The 24,757-nt window shown below is 37.2% G+C and overlaps 1 protein-coding gene across 5 annotated transcripts in view; it reads left to right on the top strand.

Annotated features, from left to right (window-relative positions):
* LOC310639665 (transcriptional coactivator YAP1-like) overlaps positions 1-23,036 on the top strand; it is a gene marked incomplete at its 5' end in the record, with an annotated part of 109,037 nt that extends 86,001 nt beyond the window's left edge. The window contains 5 exons of one of the 5 annotated variants that reach the window (XM_083361481.1): positions 2,222-2,415; positions 4,322-4,369; positions 16,125-16,252; positions 18,232-18,344; positions 19,409-23,036. In XM_083361481.1, coding sequence (XP_083217607.1) covers positions 2,222-2,415; positions 4,322-4,369; positions 16,125-16,252; positions 18,232-18,344; positions 19,409-19,647 — 722 coding nt within the window. In that variant the 3' untranslated portion in view covers positions 19,648-23,036. The remainder of the gene's footprint in view (positions 1-2,221; positions 2,416-4,321; positions 4,370-16,124; positions 16,253-18,231; positions 18,345-19,408) is intronic. The other 4 variants (XM_083361477.1, XM_083361478.1, XM_083361479.1 and 1 more) reach the window with 4 other exon arrangements.
* Between the last annotated feature and the right edge of the window lie 1,721 nt (positions 23,037-24,757).

Here is a 24,757-nt window from a genome sequence, read left to right on the forward strand (position 1 = left end):
TACTTCTCTGTTACCCAAGAAAAGAAAGAACAGGAAACAGATAAATCCAAGTTCTAGTAGATAAAGGACTACATATTTACTTTTTCCCTTTCCTCAATTTAGGCACCATTTAAAAAGCAGTTATGTTTTCAGCTGCTAAAGAGGCATTGAAGTTATACAAAAAAAAAAAGATCCCCTATGGGAGACTTGCACAGTTGAAACTTAATTGGTATGGTTTTTTTCTGATCTCACATCCGCTCCTTCCTCGACAGAATTATTCTGTTCTGTTAATAATGTTTTAAAATAATGTTAATAATCTCTTTAAAATACGTTTTATTATATAAAAAAGCCTTTAGTGTTATTTTTCTATTTCACTCATGGACTGAAAGTTGTAGAGCAGGGGTCCCCAACCCCCGGTCCGTGGACCAGTACCGTGCCGCGGCATGCCAGCAACCGGGCCGCATAAACAAGCAAAGCCCCATCCGTGGGATGGAGGCAGCACACAAAACCACGCACCCTCCGGTCCACGGAAAAACCTCTCTCCACGGAACCGATCCCTGGTGCCCAAAAGGTTGGGGACCTCTGTTATAGAGTTTGGACTGTAAGATGTTTTCCAATGTATTTTTAAAAGTGTTTGCTTTCACATCTTTTAATCTCCTATTATAGAGATAGAATGCAAAGGCTGAGTAGTACTTTTGTGTCTTTATTTCTCTTTATCAGAGAAGTTATTAGAGACACTGTGCTCATAAACGTTAATCATTATATATCTTAGATCTGGCTTAGAATCAATTGAGAGATTGAAAATGTTTGGTTCTTATTATCACATGCCTTATTATCACATCTTGGTTTACAGCCCAGTAGAACTGGTTGATGGTTGTCTGTTTACAACCAAAATGGAAACTGGATATAAACCAGGTTTATGGAGTTTCTGACCTTGTTTTCTCTTCAACTGCTATACTGAATTCAGTTTGTTTCTTCCTTTCATTAAGCCATTTTATTCTATTTGAAATAATATTAGAAATAATAAGGGTATCACTAAATATTTATCACATAATGTCTATATATTATGGCCATGTTCTGAGGACTTCCTTTCATATACAAAATAAATTTTGTACATATATACTGATATTATGATTTCAATTTTAAACTATCTCTAGGATTTATCTTTATGCCTTATTGGCAATCTCTTTGAAATTCAGAGAAAGAGGGAGGCAGGCAGACAGACAGAGAGACAGACAGACAGACAGACAGAAAGACCCATCTGGATGGCCTTTATTAGAAGTACTAAGAAGATAATTTTGCTTTCCCAACTCATCTAGAATTTCCTCTGCAGCCTGTGAGATTTTTCACATTATTATTCCTTCAGATTTAAACTTCCAATGTGTGTTGGTGAACTCAAAACATAAATTTGCCTTTTTCCATCTCTTGTTAACATTATTCATTTGTTAAATTTATAGGTAGTCCTCAACTTATGACCACAATTGAGCCCAAAATTTCTGTTGTTAAGTGACACATTTGTTTAGTGAGCTTTGCCCCATTTTACGACCTTTTTTGCTACAGTTGTTAACTGAATCACTGCAGTTGTTAAGTTAATAACAAAGTTGTTAAATGAATTTGGCTTTCCCATTGCCTTTGCTTTTCAGGTTTCAAAAGATATACGACTCCAGGACACTGCAATGAATATAAATATGAGTCAGTTGTCCAGCACCTGAATTTTGATCACATGACCCTGGGGATGCAGCAGTGGTCTTAAGTGTGAAATATGGTCATAAGTCACTTTTTTTCATTACTGTTGTAACTTTGAAATGTCAAGAAATGAACTGTTGTAAGTCGAGGACTACCTGTGTTTGCCACCCACCTGACTGTGGGGCTACTTTAGCGTTAAAAATAATAAACAAGATATACTTATACTTGCTAATGGGAATTCTTACTCCATTTCCTTTCTGACTTCTCACTTCCTGTTCTGAAAGTCTGTTAATGTGGGGAGACTATTATATTTGGCCCTAATTCTTCCCTTATTTAAATCAACTAAGGCAGCGGCCCCCAACCTTTTGGGCACCAGGGACTGGTTACGTGGGGAGAAGTTTTTCCACAAACTGGTTTCATGTGCTGTGTGCATCCCCTGGACGGGGCTTTGCTTGTCTTGTGTGGCCTGGGTTCTGGCATGCTGTGCTCTCTAGATTCCAAAAACATTGGGATAAGGCTTGCTTTACAGTGCCTGCTCTTTTGTTTGCTTCTACAGCCATGAACCAGAGAATCAGCCAAAGCGCTCCAGTGAAACAGCCGCCACCACTTGTCCCCCAAAGTCCTCCTGGTGGAGTCCTGGGAGGTAGCAGTTCCAGTCAACAGCAACAGATAAGACTGCAGCAGCTGCAGATGGAAAAAGAAAGGTTGCGACTGAAACATCAAGAACTGCTTCGGCAGGTGAGGCCACAGGTTAGAAAACACACTTCCACTATAATACGATACTTGTTGCATATGCATGAGTGGCATTGTGCTTTTCAACTCGCAACTCTAGCAAGCATCAGTAGATAGAGGAAGTCGCAAATTGTATAACTTGCTCCAGCAAGCAACGAATGTGAGACTCTTTTTTTTTTGATCCTTTCAGAATATTTCTTTGTGACGGTTTGTGGTGCTGGGCTGTTTCTAGCATGGTGCTCTTTTTATTGCTGATAATTCTGCTTCCTGGACAACTTGCTGAGTAGCTCTGCAACTATATTAATGCTCTGCATGGTCAGAGCTCATCTGACTGAATTTTCCAGCTTTCATGGTGGATGGCATGTGTGAATTGGATCTGGTCTTGCTGTGTTTGTGAAGAGTTATTGAAGCTTCAGCCTTTCTGTTAAAAACGAAGCTGTTCCTTGGTTTTTAAGGACATGATGCATTGTTCCATTTCTGTCAGTAGTCACCAGGGGGTTTGGGAAGTTGACAAGCAAGGCCTAAGGATGTTGGCCCTGTTGCCTATCCCAAGCATCTAGGACTTAAATATAACAATATTTATCTCTTTAGGTAACATAATTTAAAAGTCCTTGAAGAATCGATGCTCCAAATATACCTAAACCTTTTTTTAAAAAAAGTCATCTAAGCCTGTTTCTGTCAACAGATCTTATGGAAGTGAATTCCATAAAATAATGAAATTCAGGAAACTTGATCATCATGGTACTTTGCTGCGCCCTCTTCCATGGATGTGAATTCTTGCAGAATGCATGTCGAAGTGGTAAATTACATAGGTCATTATGAACAGCTTCTCTTGTGTGCTTCATAAGAGAGAAAATGAAAGGGATAAATTCATCCATGTTAGGTAATGTTTACGTGGTTGCAGTAACATGAGTAACTCTCAGAACAGAACTTTAAAATGGATTAACCAAGGTCTTTTACTTCCGTTTAAATTTAGTTCTTTTAAACCATAAATACTTTTCTTAAATGCTTAAATGTAAGCTGATTTGTTGCTTTTGCTTATTTTTTGTGACTCAAAGAAACAATGAAGCTTACTTTCTAAAACCTTTGCTCTCAGTCATTGCTTACTGTCCTAGATCTTTTGCTAATGATTAATTAGCTCCCTGTCTCCAGTGCTTTGCATCATGTTTTGTGAGGGTTGTGGAGTATTGCAGATTTCCTAACCGCTTTTGGAGAATCCTTTTAAAACCTCTTATTCCTTGCTTTTTGGGTGGTGGTTCTTGCACCAGGCAGTATTTTCCTAATCTTGGAGATCACTTCTTCAGGCTTTTGCCTTCATCATTCCTTGCTTTTTCCGCCCTTGTTCTAGAGGCAGTTAGACTTTATACTAAAATAATATTAAAAGGAATAATACTATGTTTAAATTGGATGGTTATGGGATGTCTCTCTTTTTTCTTTTTCTTTTTTTTTTTTTTTGATTGTCATGAGTTGCCTCTGGACAAGTTCAAAATAACAGCTTCCTAAGCTGAAATTTCCAAACTTTGCCTAAAACTGCTTTGCTATTAATATCAAACAAATTCAAGTGCCGCCAGGCCAGCATGCTTTTAGAAAAGGCTTCTAATTTGGGATTTCTTTTCTTCAATGTCTTCTTCTCAAGAAGACAACTAACTTCAAGCCAGGCAGTGTCCACACTACTTCTTTTTGTCCCCTATGTGTTTAAGCAAAATGTGTTCATGTGCTCTGTAAGCACTCCTAAGCGTCTTATTCCATTATGCAGCAAACTTTGTCATCTCTTAATCACCTTATCCCTTGTCATCGGTGGCTGCTTTAGGAGCTTCCCTCTTGTGAACATTAAGAAGGTGAGGAGTAAGTCAAGGTAGCCTAGCCATCCCTGTCATAAGACACAAAAAGTAATGTTGACCCATCTTATTTCTTTTACTCTTAGGCGTTGCGGAATATCAATCCCAGCACAGCAAATTCTCCAAAACGTCAGGTAGGCTCATAACAAATGTTTCAGCAAAATAAGAAACATTTTCTTTTGACTTAGATCAGCTGTGCAAGGTTCTTGGGTTTCATTTGTATTTTAATACCCTGGCATGCCTAAAAAAGCAGCGATGTATATCTCATCAGCTTGCTTTTGGTATGTTTCATAAATAATTGATGGTTTAATAACAGATTCCTGCACTTGATCTGTCCCCACCCCCACCCCCCCACTCATCCAATACGTATCCCCTTAAACAACTTCAAGATGGTATGGTCATATTTGTCATTGCTGGTTTTCAGGGATCAAAAGAAGGTGCCTAGTTTTCCAGTTCTCTCTTAGACTTGTGTAACTTTGGATTTCTAAAGCATATAAACTGGCCTATAAAGCTAAGGACTCCATTTCAGCTTCAAGGAGCTGAGTTGCCTCAACTATTTTCTTGGTTGTAAAACTTGGCAGTCAATCTTACAAACGTTTCTTCTGTAGAAAATAGGCCTAAAATTGAAATTATGAAATCTGCCGAATGTTTTGTAAAGATTTGAAAATTATATTAACTGCTAATTCTCATTTTCAGATCTCCTATGCAAATAACTACGTCACATTTAAATAAACAGTACCTCAGAGAAATCTTGTCTTGGCCACCCTGGGATATAGTTTTTCAAATTTTGCCAGTTAAGGAGTCGGATAGCATACTGAGTCTTATACTGGGCTATATTAGGAATGGACCTCTCTATATGGAAGAATTTTGCTATAGTACTTTGTTGGAAAATGCTTTGGGGGTAAGGAAAATAATGACATACAGTTTCATTCCATCTGTCACATTTTAGGAGACGCTCACATTTTTATCTTCTCAGAAGCCTTCAGTAATAACATGATTTATCAAAAGTCAATTGATTTCAGTTATAGCCAAGGCAAGATTAAAGCCTGATTTTCTTGATTGAAAATCAGTACCTATTCCTGGTGTTGGATTAGGTTTTGTGTTTCTCATATTATTCCTGTGCTCTGTATTTAGAAGCTGGCAAAATTAATGCAGTGGTGCTATTTTAATTTTTACAGACATCCCAGCAATCAAGTTTGTTTTAATCAGTGTATAATGGGCTGTACTGTTTTTGTTTATTGCAGACATTTTATTTTTCTGCATGCCATACACAAGTTGAAATAGCTAATTAATTTGCATTTTAATATATGATTGGCTGACTTGAGTATTGCAACGTGGTCATTCTGTGCCGTTTTAACAATCAAATTCTATTTGAAAGAAAAATTTTGGTAACGACTTAAGCACATTTGCTTCATCTGGCCACTGTACAGAATTTGTAAAAAAATGTAGCAAATTTGTAACAAACCTGAACCACTCAATTTTAATTGGAATGTTGCTTCTTACAGTATAGATTTTTGGTACCTTGTCTTCAATTTTCTTTGTCAGCATAAATTGTCATCTATAGAGCATAATTAGATTAATGTTCAGTGAGCAATCTTTTATTTTCTTCTCATCTTTTATTTTCTTCAGTCACTCTGAAACATAGACTCATCTGTTTCACAGAGACACATCTTTATACTGATATTTGGGAGGGGGGTTGAGGACTCATCAGTATGTGGATGATACCCAGTTATATGTCACTGTCCCCTTGCCTGGTGGCTTTGAGGATCTGGCAAGCTTACAGCTCAACCCAGCCAAGACTGATTGGTTATGGGTTTTGCATCCCAGATCCAGGAGTTGGAGGACTTCAATCTTTGATTCTGAATGGGGTGGCACTACCATGTTCAGGCTGTGTGTAATTCAGTGGCACTCCTGAGCAGCGAAGGTTGTGGTTTTGCACAACTGTGCCTTGTGTGCCAGTTGCACTTATTCCAGGACCCAGAGGCTCTGCTCATGGTGACTCACGCCTTAATTTACCCCCTGACTAGATGTTTGTTTGTTTGTATCCTGCCTTAATTATTTTTACAAATAACTCATGGCAGCAAGCATACCTAATACTCCTTCCTCCTATTTTCCACACAACAACAACCCTGTGAGGTAAGTTAGGCTAAGAGAGTGTGACTGGCCTAAGGTCATCCATCTGGCCTTTATGGCTAAGGTGGGACTAGAATTCTACACGGGGCTCCCTTTAAAGACCATCTGGATGTTTCCCTTAGTCCAGAATGCAGGCGAGTGGATAGTTAAGAGCACATTTTGTTGTTTTTTTATGTAACACTGCTACTCTGTGAACTTCACTGGCTTCCAGTAAACATCTGGGTGAGATTCAAAGAAGTGATTACCATCTCTAAAACTATATAGCATAGGAGTAGAATACTTGCAGGACTGCCTTTTCTCAAGATCATGTGCCTGCCACACATGCCACACCACACAGGGGTGGGATACTCCAGGTTTCTTCTTTTATGCGTCACCACCTTACGGGACCTATGTAGTGTGCTTTTTCTGTACTTGCCCATTTTCTCCAAAATGATCTCACTCTGAGATGTGATAGGTCCCAAATCTGCTGCATTTTCAGCAAGCTGTTAACAACTGCCTCTGCCCCCCCCCCAATCTCAGGAGCCAATTGACAGTCCCATTAGTTCTACTATGTTGCTTGGTTGCCCTTTTTATAAATGTTTAATGTTATATAGATTGGGATGGATGGTTTATTGTTCGTTTTTGATGCTGTACACTGCCCAGTGTCACACTGTTTGAATTGGGTGGTTTTATACAGCTTGTAAATCAATAAAATATTTCAGGAGGGAGGGCTATTAGGCCATTTCTTTTAATTTTTGAAGTGGTCATTTTTATGTTTTTTCTCAGCATTGCTATTTGTGATTCCAATTCTTACTTGTATTAATTGTAGTTGCCGCCTCCCAGTGTGATTCACATGGGTTCATAATTTTTTGTTTGAAAATATACTGAAATATGTTTGATGTCTATAGGTCTCCTTACTACTTTTTTTTTCTTAGAGGCTCTAAAGATATGTTTGATCAATTGCTGGAATCATAGTTATATTCACACAATATACATTTTCAAAAGGAATTAAGAATATCTTATAAAAGTTTTTGAAACAGCATGAGACTCAGAGTTGCAAAAAGAACTGTAATAGATTATCTCATGTCCTAGCAAAAAAGATGAGTTTGCCATGCTTGCAAAATTAAAATATATTCTTAGTAACAATATTACCAACATCCTGCTTATGTATAAAATTATCAGGCAAAATAAAATCGTTCCTAACCCTATAAGCCAGACGTATCAAACTCGCGACGTCACGTGACATCTCAGAGCTTTTTCTCTATTGCCGGCAATGGAGTGGGCGCAGCTTCCACGTGACGCATCCGGCCCGCGGGCTGGCAGTTTGACACCCCTGCTATAAGCTAACAACGCTGATAAGAAAAAAGCACTTAATCCACTGCACTTTATCTTATCAATGTTACCTGCTTAGTGGAAGCTCTCAACATCAACTACACTTTACATATGTTGATTACTCAAATGATGCAGAATATGTAAAGAAATATTAATCTCAGTAAACTATAAGAATCCATTATAATGTGACTCAAAATTTCCTCTTGTTTGACTTTTTATTTTTAATGCACGGGTCCCCAATCCTTGGACCACGGCCCACTACTGGGCTATGAGCTGTTTAAAACCGGGCCACCCGAGTGGCGGGCAAACACTCCTCGACCCCCTTGCGCGAGCAGCGGGCAAGTGCGTGCACGCACACTCCATTTGCGTGAGCGGCATGCTTGCTTGTCTGCAGCTTGCGCAAATGGAGCTGGCACACGTGAGCTTATCCGCCGCTCACGCAGAACCATCCCCTCTCTCCCCCCCACCAGTCCGCAAAGCTGGAAAGGTTGAGGAACTCTGCTTTAATGCATACTGTGTACTGGACCATGAAGACTCTTAATACCAAAATTGATCTTGCAGGAATTGACAGTTGGAAACATTGAATAGTATCTTCAAAGACGGTATTGTTTAAATCCCTCTGAAAGGTTGATAACATTATGTGTGGGTACAGAAACATGATTACAAAAAATTGGTATCTCTCTTCCTTTCTGAAATGCCTCCAGCAGCTCTATAACGCAGGTAGCCCTCAACGTATGACCATAGTTGGGTCCAGAGCTTCCAGTGCTGAACTAGGTGGTAATTAAGTGAATCACACCTGATTGCACGACTTTTTTTTTAAGCACCGTTGTTAGGCAAACTATTGCAATTGTTAACTGAATCAGACCATCATTAAGCAAACCCAGCTTCTCCCATTGACTTTGCTTGTGGGAAGCCAGCCAGGAAGGTTGCAGATGGCAATCACAGGACCCCAGGACCCTGCAAACTGTTGTAAATACATGCCAGTCGGCAAAGTGACCATGAAGCTGCTGCAGCAGTGGTAAGTGCGAGGGCAAGTCATAAACCACTTTTTTCAGTGCTCTTGTAATTTCAGACAATCACTAAACAAATGGTTTTAAGTCATGGATTACCTGCAATATTAAAAAAAAATGACTAGAATATTTTAGGTATCTGATTTGTTTGTTATCCTCAGGTTTGTTGGCTTTTGTTTTTGCTTTCAAGTCAGTCAGTCTTGACTCCTGGCAACCGCAAACACAAATCCATGCAGTTTTCTTGGCAACATTTTCAGCAGTGGTTTTCCATTGCTTTCTTCTTATGTCCACAGAAAGTGACTGGTTCCCAGTTATCCAGCCAGCTTCTATAATTGAGGCAGGACCTGAACTCAGGTTTCCCCGCTCCTAGTTTACCACCCTAATCATTACACCAAATTGGCTTTGCACGCACATGCATATTTGCAGATACCAAATCAGTCAAAGGTCTATATGAGGCTTGGGCAAGTTTTATCTTTTGAGAAGAGACAGATATCCTTGCAAAATCAATATACTTCTGCCAAGAAATAAAAAGGTTATTAGCAGTCCCCATTTTTAGAAACAATATCAACTAGTCCCATTGGATCTATGTAGGTATTTCCAAGAAAGTCAGCTTTACAACATATATGCCTAAATTATAGAAATGCTGTAGGTATAATTTATCTTGATTTCAGCAGGTGTCTCGTGATATTCTGATTAGCATACTACTTACAAGGGTTGGCTTAAAAGAATAAGTGGAATGTATTGCTTATTCAAAAATCATATTTAAAATGTCTTACTAGTGGTTTTTCATTAAATTCAATGCAGTATTTAGTAGGATGTCAAAAGATTCTGGATCCTATCCAGCTTTTGTGTTAATGCCTTGGATGAAAATCAGGGAAGAATAACTATCAAAACTGCAGATGCCAAAAATTGGGTGGGATAGTTAATAGCTTAGAATAGAAGTTCTCATAGTTGTGTTTTGATGCCCACACCATGCCCATGAGTGAAACCAATGATTTCCATAGAGTTAGTAGCTGCCAAGAAATTACCTATTTTTTAAAATTATGTTTATTTACTACATTTTATACACCCACTTAGTCCAGCAAGGATCAAAGTATCTTACGTCAATATAGTCACACAGTGAGAGTATGCAATGTTAAAATAGCAACAATCATTAACAACATGGAGAAGTAACAACCTGATGAACAGCAACAACATCCAACCTAAAGGAAGCTTCCCCCCCCATCACTGATCTATACCAGAGTTCTTTGGAAAAGCTAGATTGTAAAAGGTTCCTCAAAAAAGGAATAAGGTGGAAGCCAATCTAATCTATTTCAGATCTTAAATTATATGTCAATGATTTTCAAGATGCCCACTAAGATTTGCACAAGCAGAGCCAAGAACCCAGAGCAAGCTTTGAAAGCTATAGGCAAATCTGGGGTTGTATAAAACCTACTCCCATTTGGCTAGAGTCTAGACCAAGGTAATCAGATTTTAAAAACTATAACCCCTTTGCCTTTAACCTGCTTGCAACCTTCTCAAACGGTTCAAAACTTGTTTTAAAATCCTGCTCTAAAATACAAGTTTCAAGTCAGACTTTTATTTCTGTCTGAAAAAAACTTCAGAAGTTGAATTAGTTAACTAGGAGATGTGTTGAAAAAGAGACTAGGCAGCCATCCACCAGGGACACTTTAATTTGGATTCCTGAACTGAACAGTACATAAATTACTGCTTCCTATTCTAGGATTCCTAATAATAAATAACTGAATACAAATGTTTAAGCAGATTCAGCAGAAAGGTCTTGGCATCATACAGTGGTCTCAGCAACTCAGCTATAGAGAAAGAAAAAGTGGTCAACTTAAATTCTTAAGAATACAAATTGACAATTTTTAATAAATATTTTTTGAAGAAGTCAGGAAGAAGAGTGAATAGAAATAATGTACTGCCTTGATAGATGCAGGCTTATAAACCTGGGCAACTATTTAAAAATAGTCTGAAATGACTACAGAGTATACAATCTGCAAAGGACTCTTACCATATTAGTTGGTGTAATATATAGCTCAGGTAAGGCCTTTCTGGGTATGGCAGTTATATTAAATAGCTGATTTGCCGTGTTCTTAAACTGATAGTTTGAAATAGTTGAGACAGTTTGGTTAGTGATCAATATGATGGATGTCTTTGCAATTTTGTACTTGGATTTATTTTTAAATACCATTTCTAGAAAACTGCTAATTTGCACTGTTCTCCTTTTGAGACCAACAAATTAAGCCCAATTTATATGTAGTTAAAAGCATAGTACTAGAATTATTTCAGGCACCAAAGACCTAAACCCCTCTTTATATTAAACTGACTATGTTCACAACACTATGATGTTGTCAGTGGTGAGGCTGTGTGCTCTCTGAAGATTATGGTGTAAGACTGAGCTCATCTGTATTGAATTTCCTGACAAAATGTGTATTAATGTTTTTAATAAAAGTGCGTATGGTCGCAAGTCTGTTTGTGATGTTCCATCTTCTCCAGTGTGGCTCAAAATTTTGCCAGACCTCAAAAGCACATACTAGTAATTCCACATTGCAGTGCTGTGGGTTGACTGTTCAGGACTAATGGGAGGTATTGCTTGAATACTAAGTACTGTAACTGAACGTGGAAGAGTTGATTATAGAAGTATTACAGCAGGCCATGCAGAATCCTGATTTAAACAGACTTAAAAAAATAAACTAGAAGGTATGAAAAAGCTCCTGTTGTAGCTTCATGCAAGATGATTGGTCCAATTAAGCATCTACAAATGGTGAAACTAAGTAGACATTATTGATGTCTCATGTTACTTCAAAATCAATGTGAGCAGGACAAATTTTGGACTCGGGAAATACTATAAATGCTTAGACAATATTTATCTGATCTTGGCTGATTTCAAAAAGCTAATTGGATTACATTCACTTAGTGCTTGGACGTAGGATCAAGAAGCTGCAGGATTATAGGTAAAACTGGAATTGAGATTATCTCAGAAAATGGCTGTGGCAAACCCATTCCGTCTTGCTGCCAAGAAAACTACATGGAACATCAAATCACCAATAATGGAGTTTGACTTGGACATTTTATCTTTTCTTAACCTAATTAAAACACAGCCTTTAAATTATTGCTCATAAAAGTTGCTGACTCTTAAGCAAAAGAATGAACAATAATATCGCATGTAATCTTAATTGTTACTATGTTTACCTGCTTGAACCATTGGTTATTTTTGTTCATAATCTCTAATTCTGGATAAACTTCTGAAAGTTTAAGATAGGATTCTTGGCTATTTATCTGTCCATTTATTTAAATATGTAATATCAAATTGGGAGAAGCCAGCAGTGTCTTGGATTCCAGAGGACTACAATCTTAATCTCAAATTATTATTTTTTTTGCTTTCTTACTTTTTGCTATACAAAATATGACCTATTACATGAACTGCTGTTTTAGGACAAGATACCTTTATGGTTATGTATTACATTGAGAGTGTATGCTTTTAGTCTATTAGAAGCAATAATCTGACTGCTAAAACGTAGTGAAAAGTTCTTAAGAGTTTATTTCAGCAATGAAACCATTGTAGAGAAAATTGGTTCTGATGATATAGCAGGAATTAACTTCTTTCTAATTATTCCTGGGAGTTGCTTACTTGTAGAAATAGTAATATCAAGGCTGCAGATTCATGTGAGATCACAGGTTCTTTTGATTAAAAATAATTTAGCAGATTAATGAGTCAAAGCACTAGTTGATAACTAATAGCGCATCTAACGGAAAAAACTTGCCCCAGAATACCTTGAAACTGTATGAATTGAACAGTGATGTGAGGATTGCAATCTTGCCAATCCTGTGTATTCCTTTGATTCCACTACATAATAAGCCTGTTTTTGTCATGGTTTCAGTGTTGCTTTTCTCAACTCCACCCTTAACATTTTTGTCTTATGTTCATATGCAGTCAGATCCTGAAATTCAAGTGTGTCTATGCGACACCTGTTTGGTCACTTTCAGGGCCTCTGGAACACCAAGACTAGAGTGGTGTCAATGTCTAGAAAAGCCTCTAAAAATAAAGGGGCCAGCAGCCTAATAGATTTATTTTGGCTTGAATCTAAATATTCTTTAGCCTGTGGAAACTATGACTCTTCTGTAGTTCTGTTAAAAGTCATTTGAAAGATTCCATTCATATTTGATGACTGTAATCTTTATACTCACTTGCTTCTGATTGATACTACTAACGTCTACATTGAAATTAAAAATTGAAAATTGCAAAAATAATAAATATATATTATAAAATATTTTATAATAATACAGCTTACATTATAATTGTAATATAATTTATATGATAAAAATAATATAAAAAACATACCCATGGTAGTTTAGAACTTGTGTTTTTTTTTATTATTCAGTAGACATAGCCGCCTACTTACCAAGCAACTATGGGCAACTAACACTATCAAAAAGAAAAATCAGTAATAAGCCAACGAATCAGTGGAATGCACAATAATTCACAAAAAACATTGAAGAAGTCTGGCAGCTCACATAATTTCCTGGTTCAGGACTGAGGGAAGAGCCAGGACTTCAGGTAGTGAGGAAAAGTGTTGCACCATAATAATAATGCTTTCAGTTTTAATTTGTATTCCTTATGTGGTAAACTATTACTAGCTCTTAACTTTTTTAAAAAGCTGTTTTTAATTTATGGAGATTTCTCTTTTGCAAATTCTCCCTTTTTCCCCCACATAGAACTTTATTTTAACCTGCACTTTTTTATATTCCAGAAAATACACCCCAAATAAATAATGTTCTGTCAGCACAATGATGTCACATTATTGTCCATGGTATCAGTAATCTGAACCCTCATGATACATTTTACATTTATGGAAATGAATACATTACTGCCATACATTATCTGTCATTTATTATTTCTAATCTTGTATATCTCAATTTGATAAAGAGTTCAGAAATAAATAGGATATGTAAAAGATCAAGCAGTATCAGAAAATGGTCACATTAATAGCTCTAGATCAGTGATATTATGAATTATGTGCAACAATAATTTAAAGATGACAGAAATTATCTGCATTTATACATTGCACTAAGCCATTCTGAGGTTACTTTCTTTTTGACTGAGAGTATTGCACAAATGTACACGCTAAGGTACGTAAAGCATGGTTTGTAACTTAACATGTTATGCAAAACCAGCCAGATGGTTTCTATTCACTTATATTGTGATGTAGTATAAATTCACTATTGAAAAAGAACACTGGAACACTAGAAATCAAAATCGTTTTGTGTGATATTGTAAAGAATGAGCTATTAACCTTCACTTCTGAAGTCACTCTGACAACTTTAGTGAAATGGAAAAATTATTGAAATTAAAATCCATAAATATGGGGGGAATGTGTTTTAGAAGGCTTAATGGCATGTACAACCAATTAAATGAATGTGGGGTATGACCTATAAACAATTGTTAAAACACATATAAATTATTTAATAATTATGTTTTTAATAGGAGGTGTTGGAATTATATTCGTATTCTACAACTGACAACTGTATTTTAATCTAGACTGCTCTCCAGCATAATCCTATTGCCAAATATTTGCTGATTTAATAACTAATCCTCTTTGAAATCTTTGGATTTGATCCTATAAAACATTTAAAGGTAAACGTTTCCCCACACACGCGTGCTAGTCGTTTCCAACTCTAGGGGCCGGTGCTCATCTCCATTTCAAAGCCGAAGAGCCAGCGCTTGTCCGAGGACATCTCCGTGGTCATGTGGCCGGCATGACTAGATGCCAAAGGCGCACGGAACGCTGTTACCTTCCCACCGTAGTGGTCCCTATTTTTCTACTTGCATTTTTACGTGCTTTCGAACTGCTAGGTTGGCAGAAGCTGAGACAAGTAACAGGCGCTCACTGTGTTACGCGGCACTCGGGATTCGACCCGCCAAACTGCCGACCTTCTGATCGACAAGCTCAGTGTCCTAACCCACTGAGCCACCGCGTCCCTTATAAAACATTTACATCACTATAAAATATAAGATTTTCACATTTCAAGGACAGAAAATGTTGAAAGAATCTTATTACCGTATATATTTCAAGATTAGCAATAAATTTTATGAATTTCTGACTCAAAAATAGCATTTAAAGTGCAGTTGGACATTATTCAGAAGTCCAAATACTTTATAGTAGCTTCTCTATAGATTTGATGGATTATTTTAGCTTGGTTTATAAAGTCTAGTGTTAAAAATTGTGTACTAACAAAAGTGTTAAATCTTATTGGCAATTAGAAACATTTAACTATGTTTTTTTAAGTAATCAGGAAATAATAATTACCAGGCAGATTTTTCCAGACTTCGTATTCAAACAATAACTTTATGAGTTCAAATATCAAGTTTCAAAGCCTTGCATTGGAGTATATACTGTATATTAATTTCATGATTAAGAAATCATATTACAGTGCTTTTTTATTCAGCTGCATTTAAAACCGAACTGTGCACATGTGTTTCTAGCTAGTGTTATCTTTTATTCTGAAAACATTAATTTCATGAGTGAAATGTTGAAAATAGTGGGCAGTTACGAATTACTTTCTCATTGTGTAAGTTAAGAGCCATGCTAACATTTATTAAGAATCAAGGTGAGTAATGTTTGAGGAGCCATTGAAGGATGGTGTCTCACAATCCCCATTAAACCTGTTGGCACATGTCCCCATTTCTAAAGCTGCTGACAGCACCAGGTAACTTCCTATGTTTCAGGTGGCAGAACTTTGGCAAACTTTCAAGGCCTTTCCCATTATTTAAACTGGCCCTTCCTGTCTCTCAAACTAGCAGAGCAAATCCTCTTTTTTTTTAACTTCGTAAGAACTGAAATACCTCCTGTGTCATTACCATTCACATTGTCTTTGACTTGCCCATCCCTCCTGTTTAGGTCTCAGGTTCTTTTCCCTGCAGGTGTCTTGGTCTATTTTTTTCCCCCCAACTCCACCATTTAAGTTGTTTCTCAACATATTTTTCACTGTATCCCGTTAAGGAGTGTGTGTATGTATAAAGAAAGGCATCCAGATGCTAATAAAGTGAAATAAATGGATGAGAGCGTAGTAATAAGTCTGTGAGTTCTGCTGGCTCTGATCAAAGATTTACTTAGTTCATCATTCTGTTTTCACATCTGCCAACCAGATGCCACTTGGGAAGTTTAGAAGTAGGAGATTACTTTACATTAGTACTTTCCCACTTAATTTCCCCAACAGCTGATATTCAGGGGTATTACCCACGCAACTGATGCAGGAGGTAGCACATAAAATACCATGACTAGTAAATAATCACTCATAACTGGTAAGAGACTTGTCATAGCTTTTGAAATCATAGAGCTTAGTACCAACAAATAGTATCTTCCTCCAGTGTTGCAAATGAGCATTGAACCTTGAATGTGAGTTATGAATGCAGTCATTTCTTAATTGGCAGGAATTGGCTCTCCGTAGTCAGCTTCCCAGTATGGAACAAGATGGCACCCAGAATCGAGTTTCCTCTCCTGGAATGTCTCAAGAACTGAGAACAATGACCACAAATAGCTCAGATCCCTTTCTTAACAGGTTAGTGGCAGTAGCTACGAGAGCAGCTTCGTTTCACCAGAGCTAATGATTTTTTTCAAACTTGTGTTTGGTTTATGTAATCATCTGTTTGGGACTGGTCTGTTCCAAGAACCACAGCTGTAAAAGGATCTTTTCTTCCAGGGCAAATCCAGTTCACACTCACATTCGTGCCCCCACCCCACCCTCCCCAAAAGCTGAAGATTAAGAGCTGTGGAAGTCAACTGTTCAGAACTGTAGGAAAGATTTGTCTTCAAAGTCATAACATATTGTCCCAGGCACAAGGCAACTGATGCACAGCCATTTAAAATTACTGACTCAGAAAACCTTTTCAAAAGCTAGCAGTGAACTTGCTGTGGGGCTCTCTTAAAGGGGTTTGCAGCATTCCTGGTTTTAATTTTATTCTTTACAGCATTGACACACAGGAAATGGTGATAGGATTTAGCATATCACATTACAAGGCAAGTAGGCTATTTTTTCTGGTATTAATTTATGCAGCCTCTAGTTACTTGTTAACAGTGTTGTATGTTTTTTATGCTTCTAGCCCTTATTATTACTGCTAAGCTTGTAAGCCGCCCTGAGTCTTCAGAGGAGGGCGGGATATAAATGGAATTAAAATAAATAAATAAATAAATTATTGAATAGTTAAAATAGTTTAAAATGACATATCAATATACACAAACAACTGAAAAGAAACCTTTGTTGGTTATTTGGATATTGCTTCACCTGAGGACTTGATTCTTATTTTTCAAACATAAGTCAGTCACAGAAGAAAATTACTGCTTTTTAATGAAATGTGTCATTTCTCAAGGGCATTCCTCATTGTCCTACTATCATATAAATATTATTTTCAAAGTTTTCTCAGTGGCAGTCATGCAAAGTTCTAACTTCAAGGATACTGACTAACATAACTAAACTCTGAATATATCTGGAGCCCCTGTGGGTGCTATATGTCTGTGTATGCTATAGTTAAAATGTCAGCCATTGTGGAACGAGTGCATTCAGGCAGTCCTCAACTTTCAACCGCAAAGGGGCCGAAAATTTCTGTTGCTAAGTGAGACATTTGTTAAGTGAGTTTTGCCCCATTTGACGACCTTTCTTGCCGCATTTGTTAAGTGAATCACTGCAGTTGTTAAGTTAGTAACATGGCTGTTAAGTGAATCTGGGTTCCCCCATAGACTTTGCTTGTCAGAAGGTCGCAAAAAGTGATCCCGGGTTACTGCAACCGTTGTAAATATGAACCAGTTGCTAAGCATCTGAATTTTGATCACGTGACCATGCAGCGGTTGTAAGTGTGGAAAAAAGGTCATAAGTCATTTTTTCCAGTGCTGTTGTAACTTTGAACCATAACTAAATGGACTGCTGTAAGTCGAGGACTATCTGCAGAATTTTGCAGCAGGGCAGTCAGTAGTATAATAGTGTGTAAAGTAAATTTTGTTTATTTATGGAAAGTTTATACTGCTTCAGTCAATTGACTCAAACCAAGTTACAGATAGCAAGTACAAATTAGAAACATGTTTAGATTAAAACTCTGAAGAACACGTGAGCAAATTAGAAGGCATTGCCAACTTTTTAGAAAAAAAATTGCCGTAGTGGAGCTCTGTCATTACTAACTGCTCTGAATTTATTAATTTTTTTATTGAGAGTCACAGACTTATTTACCATTTCAGAAGGTTGCAGTATCATAGCGTTTGAGAAGCACAGGATTTTTATGTGGTGGCAGCAAAGATTAATCAAGGTTGTGGATGAACTTTATTGTGCTGGGAATGGATGCCACATGCTGTATTGTATGCTGCATTGTGGGAATGGAGACCTGCAGAATTGAACCTTTAAAGAATTCTCCTTCACAGACTTTTTTTTAGGGTGTAATTTTACAGAGAGAACATAATTCAACCCTGAGTGTGAAAATGAACCCTTTTGATGATCAATGCTGGCTGTTCTTTCCATCAGTAACTTAAATTAACATAACATTTCCCTTGCAGTGGAACATACCACTCCAGAGATGAGAGCACAGACAGTGGCCTCAGCATGAGCAGTTACAGTATTCCTAGAACTCCGGATGACTTCCTTAATAGTGTTGATGAAATGGATACAGGTGAGGCTCAGCTCCTTTCAGTTGCTGTCTGACTGATGCTTCTTGTACCTACGTCAGGGGTAGGCACCCTTGGCTCTTTTATGACTCGTGGACTTCAACTCCCAGAATTCCTGAGCCGGCTGGCTCAGGAATTCTGGGAGTTGAAGTCCACGAGTCATAAAAGAGCCAAGGTTGCCTACCCCTGACCTAGTTTAAACAGCAGTAAGTTAGGTGGGTTAGTTGCAGTAGAATAGATATGAGTGAGACAGTGGAATTGTCAGGAGGCAGAAAGGTGCATTTGACATCACTTTCCTCAATAAACAAGGAAATCAACTATTTGTCTCACAAGAGTTCTGCCCAAATCTTCTTTTCTATGAAGTATCGTTGGTAACGAGGAAAAAAAATCCCACTATGGATTTGTAGTGATTTTGACAACAATATTATATCTTCTTCAATGATGTGCCCAAATATGAATGTAAAGATATGAAATATCTTTAATTTAAAATGGCCTGGATATTTTTTGAGCTGCAAATCTGAACTATTTCCTAATTTACTGCTCCAGCCTGTCCTTATGGTTTCAGCTTTTGAGGCTCCATATTTCCCTTCGCATTGATTAGAAACATTATTGAAAGTTACTCTGGTTTCAGTTATGCACCTTACTATGTTGTTTATTTAATCCTTTTGTATTATTTATAAAATAATTTTTATTATTTTAATTTTGCTTTTCATCTTGGAAAAGCCTTCCAGAGTGTCCTACAAGATCAGTCATAACACAGTCCCGCTTTCCGTTTTGCAATCTAAATAACATGCTAAAAGAAAGGGACGGGGGAAAAAAAACAAGCAAAGGCTTTAAACTGATAACCCTCCTTTTAAAATCTTTTATTGTGGGTTGCTGGCAGTTTCAGAAGAGATTATCTTTTCCTTGAGCAACAGTTGTTGCAAGTTTTCTCCACATGGATTGGCAGTTGCTCTTACTATCAGTTAGTTGATGCCTTCCTTTCTTCAAAGGAGTTGTCCCAGTGGGAGGGGTCTCCATGATTATGAGCACAAGACGTTGTGCTGATGTTTTGATGTTTTGTACCTAGGTGACACTATCAACCAAAGCACCATCCCCTCCCATCAGAACCGTTTTCCAGACTACCTTGAAGCCATTCCGGGGACTAATGTGGACCTTGGAACACTGGAAGGTGATGCAATGAATATAGAAGGAGAGGAATTGATGCCAAGCCTACAAGAAGCTTTGAGCTCCGATATCCTTAATGACATGGAATCTGTGTTGGCAGCCACCAAGCTAGATAAAGAAAGCTTTCTTACCTGGTTATAGGGGCCTCGGGGAGATGGAATTTGAAATCTTTGAAGGATCTAAGGAGATAAGACATGTACCTGTTGTTGAGAACGAGCCTGTATCATAAAGGCATCTTGGCTTATGGTCAGAGAGGAAAACCTTTTATTGAACAAAATACTTCAGATTTTATTGATCCAATGTTTTGTTCTTTTTATTTTTTGTCCAATCGCTGCTGTTATATCGCTGACCTCTTTCACATTGACTCTGAAGAATTCAGTTTTTTTTTCTGTTGCAACTACTGTTCAGCATTGGTGGTAATGGACAGGGAGAGGATGGGAAAGTTGGGAGAGAAAGAGAGAGAAAGAGACCAGCTATATTTCTGGATAATGTCTACCATTCCTTTTGCCCTGCTTTCTGTTAGCTTGTCCTTTTCTTTGACTAAGGCTGTCGTGGAGCTTCAGCTTGTGTGTGTGTTGGCAAAAAACCCCCCAAAAAACCCCCTTAACTGGCCCAGCAAATCAAAAATGATATATTTGATAGGGAGTAGGGTAGAGGGAGTCCATACTAATTTGGAAATAAAGCATATAATGTTTTATTGTTGGGCAGAAACTATCAGACACTTTAGTGTTGGGTATAGTTCTTCATGCTACTTGATCTATATTGAACAAAATAAGACACATGCCAAGAACGGCTGTAGGATTGTGTTCACTGGCAGCTTTTTATTCCCTCAAATAGTTTGCTCACATTTTACAGCATCATAAAGAAACCCTTTTATACAAAAACATGGGTCATGATTGTTGCCTCTTAACTTTAGCTTGTTTTCCAAATTTTAGATCTATTTTTAATTATAGCAGTAGATTAGAAAAGGAACTTTTTCTGGTTCTGTTGTGTGTATTGGTTGCTTTTGTTTTAATATTTTTAATTAGTGAAATCTGAATTTCCTGACTTCACCTAGTCTTATTTAAGTCTGAATGGATTTTTTTTTATACTAAGCTAGTATAGCCAGTTAATATCTGTAGTTCTATGTTTTGCTTACAGCTTTTTTAAAAAATAATTTTGAATATACTCATTAGATTAAAAAGCCATTGGCTTAAGTTTCTACCCAGAATTCAAAGAAACTTCCTCTTCTTACAGAATACTTTACCTAAATGTACTTATTTGAACATTACTCTCACATATTCTGAAAGGAGTTTTTTGATGTTTTTAACTGCCATTAAAGAATGACCAACTGTGTGGCTTTTAAGCCCAAGTTTTAAACACAGTAACCATTACGCTATGTATTAAATCAAAGGACAGTTTTTGTCCTCGTTTGGAGAGCTTTTTAATTTTGATGAAATGGATGGTTTGAGAATCAAGTGTCCCTTAATGAATAGAAACTGATGCTTTCCTGTACATATGATACTGTCTGCGCTGTCATGTGAGTTTACAATATTAGCAATGGGAACACTAAAGTTAAACTGTATCAAAAGCATACTGAGAAATAGGTCCATTATACATTTAGAAGACTGTAAAGATAAGTGATAGATGGCAACATGAGCATGTAGTTGGCCATGTATTTTAGTTGTAGTGATTAGCACTGAAGTCAAAGAGTGAGTATATATATCTATAACTTTGCTTTTAGCAGGAATGGGTTATTCTCAAAGTTGTCTGTAGGAACTGTGATATTCCAAAGAGTATTTTAAATGAACAAAATGCCCATGTTGAAATATAAGCTAGGATGCCTTTTTTTTCTTGAAATGCATTGGCACCAATAAGTGCCTTAAAGGTCTGTCAACATTCCCATTAATTCATTGTCTTTATAGCAAGAGTTTATAATATAACAAATCAAGAAAAGTTTAAACCTGAAATTCAGTATATTTCAGACTAGGACATGCTTTAAAAAAATGGTCGGAGTCCACTTCTTTGCTCAAGTTGGTAAAAATTATTTCCATTTGATGTATTGTGAAGCAGGAAATGCCCTCTCTCTCGGGCACCACCTATTCACCCTCAAAATCTGCTCTAAAGAGATCTGCTCTTTCGGAAAAGATTTTATGGGTATATGGAAGAGAAGTCGAGAAGTGTAATGCTGGGTTTTAGCAGTGTGTCCCTTTTTAGTTGACACGAGAATGAAGTTAACAGTTGCAGCCTTGAGATTTATGTATGCTGAAAAGCCACAGCTTAATGAATTATTTTTCTTCTGCAATGCCATATCAGCCTCCAAGTGGGTGAACATGTGAATGGGATCATGTGAGCAGATTCTCAGTCCCATTAAGAAGATTCCTTTGTTTTTTTACTTCCCTACCCTTTCCAAGAAATACTTGTAAGCCAACTGACACTAAAAATAAATTGATTCATATAGTGTTCCAAACGGGAGAAAAGGTGAGAAATTCAGAGTTCTTGCATTTTTTTTTCTTCCCCATACATGGGAGGGCCATGTACCCCTGTTTGAATATTAAATAGGAACTTCTGAATTCCTGTACCCAGTAATAGTTTTGGGATGCTTTAGTTGGTTACAGCTTTAAAGTTGGAACATTTTTTTTCCTAATTTTTCCTTACTGTACACTACACTACACAGCTCAAACTATATTTGAGTAGCACTGCTAGAGAAGTACTTAGCTAAAACTGTTCTTGAATTTTTCTTAACACTAAGCTGTCTGTACAGTACTTAACTAGTTACATTTTAGTGGGAAATGTGCCTTAGCAATCACTTGTACTGTTGGCAGAAGAAAAACAAAACTAGATGCTATTACAGATTTTTTTATTCAAATCTATCATTTGACAAAGTGGCTTACTCCTTTTAGGGTGTTGAAATGCAAAAGAAAAAAAAGTGTTATAGGTAGTATTTTGTATTGACTGGTGTATATATTTAAACAGATTTACTGTCCTAACTTTATGGCTTCTAGATATTTTTTTAAGTACGGTGTGTTCAAAATGCAATGATACCTTATGAATTCTTGTGTATGTTTGACAACAGATTTTGAAAACTATACTGTTTCGATAAATCATGTGGATTCACAGTTGTACCAATCAGTGTTGGAGCTCAAGCAATGCAAAGTTAAGAGCAATTAATGGTACCCTATCTTTTGCACATATGGAAAATCATATTAAAATGACTTCACTTGCAATCATGGGGGGGAACGTGACTTTTTATACAAGAGGCGGGTTTGTACGTTTGTCTAAAGTGACACTTTTTTCCTTTGGGTGAAAAACTTCTATATTTTAAAATGTTTTCTATTAGAGAACTCTGAAACACAACTCTCAAATATATATAGTTATAAATGTTATATTTTCTTTAGGTGTAAGAGCATGCCTATGTTAGATACCCTAGAAAATTCTGTTACATTATTTTCTTTTATGTAATACATTTTTCACTGCTTTTTTTGTTTTACATGATATAAATATATACTTTGCGCATACAATGTGTTTGTTTTATTTTTTTAATATTTATATTTTTAACATGAAGCACATCCTAATGCTAATAAAACCCTAATATGAGCAAATTTTCACCCATAAACTGACAGGTAACTTAAAATAATGATGGGGGAGGGGTGTTTTTTGTTTTAATTTATAATCATATTTGAAGACAAGGACTGTTGTATTCTCAAGAAATCCAAGTACTTTAAGAAATGTAAGTCTGGCTGGCAAGGTTGAACAAAGCAAAGTGGTGCTTTGCCCATTCAAAACAAATTTGTTTTGCAACGTTTGTTAGCATTAGTACAATACTCTTAACAATCATTTTTTAGAATGATTGTGTTGCTGCTTCAAAGGGTGTCATGATTTCTACAGATATGTGTACATTGACAGCCGAGATTTCCAATGGGAATTCCCATGTGACTGGGGAAACATTTTGAAGTAGCTGTGACTCTCTCCCAGAACATAACTGCTTTAATTGCCTCAAAAAGAGTGGCAGAGGGTGGATCTTTTATTTGAAATTCAGAAGGAGGGAAGAGGAGAAAGTCTATTGAGACTTTCTTTTGAGACACTAACCTCTCAGATTTGTAACACAGCGAGGTGTGCCTTTGACTCAAACTGCATGGTAGATTACAATCAACTCTGCAAGACATTTCTACTTTGGGAATGACTCTATAGACTTTTACCCCAAAAGTTGAACTTCGGGTATTTGGTGTTCGGCTGCTTTTGATAATGCTGATCTTAAATTGCAATAATAAATTTGATTTTGCACTCAGAGCTTAAGACAATATACTCAAAATAATGTTTATGTATCTGATATTCGTAATGCAGTATACGATCCAGCGTTAATGCAGCACGTTAGGTTTCTGAGGTGTACATGGAAAGAGAAGCAGAACTGAACAGAATGGGCCTCCATCATTCAGCAAATCTGCCTGTCATCTTAGGAACAGTTCTGAGTTACTTTGCACAGGTGAAACGTTCAGAGGGGTGGGTGGGTGTGGTTGCCCATTTATATAACATAACTTAAAGCTTAAATAAAAACTGCAGGGCCTAACTCCCATCTTGACCCAAATGGAGGGGAAGAGCTGGGTCTTAATGGGCCTCCCTCCGTAAGGCTAGGTGGGAAGACCCTCCAGATCCTGGGGAGGGCGTCTCATAAGACAGGCGCCACTCCTATGTCCTGACCGATGACATTGTTTAATAGGACCTGGAAGGTGGCCACCTAATCTTACTTACCCCTCAAATAACCTGACCCTGTGCTATGAAGGGTTTTTAAGGCTAATAACGGGAAGCTTGAATTGCAACCATAAAGAAGCAGGAGCTTACATAGCTCATGCAGCAGTGATATGTGACAGGCAAACTGCTGGGCATCCGAGACTGTGCAGCTTGGTATTCTGGATCCATTGAAGCTTCTGGGTGGTCTTCATTGCCTCATGAAGCACACACAAACTTTGGCTGTGAGATGTACATTATATTTAAACCTTTATGACTTGTGCATTAATAGCTGTTGAAGAGTAACGCAATAAAAAAGCAAGTTTTGGATGAGAAAGGGGCTTATTGCCATTAAGAAAAACTATTTTGCACAGAATGCATCATAAGGAGGGTTGCTGCATTAACTGAGCAACAGAGTGAAAAATTCACGGTTTTAAGTTATGGATTATTAAGCACATCATTCATGCAATGTGTTCATTGTCCGACCTGGAGATCTACAAATGCATTTCTGTCTCAAAACATTTCTTTCCATTTATTTACTATCTCA

Source organism: Vipera ursinii (genome assembly GCF_947247035.1).
Source record: "Vipera ursinii genome assembly, chromosome: 4".
Taxonomy (NCBI): Eukaryota; Metazoa; Chordata; class Lepidosauria; order Squamata; family Viperidae; genus Vipera; species Vipera ursinii.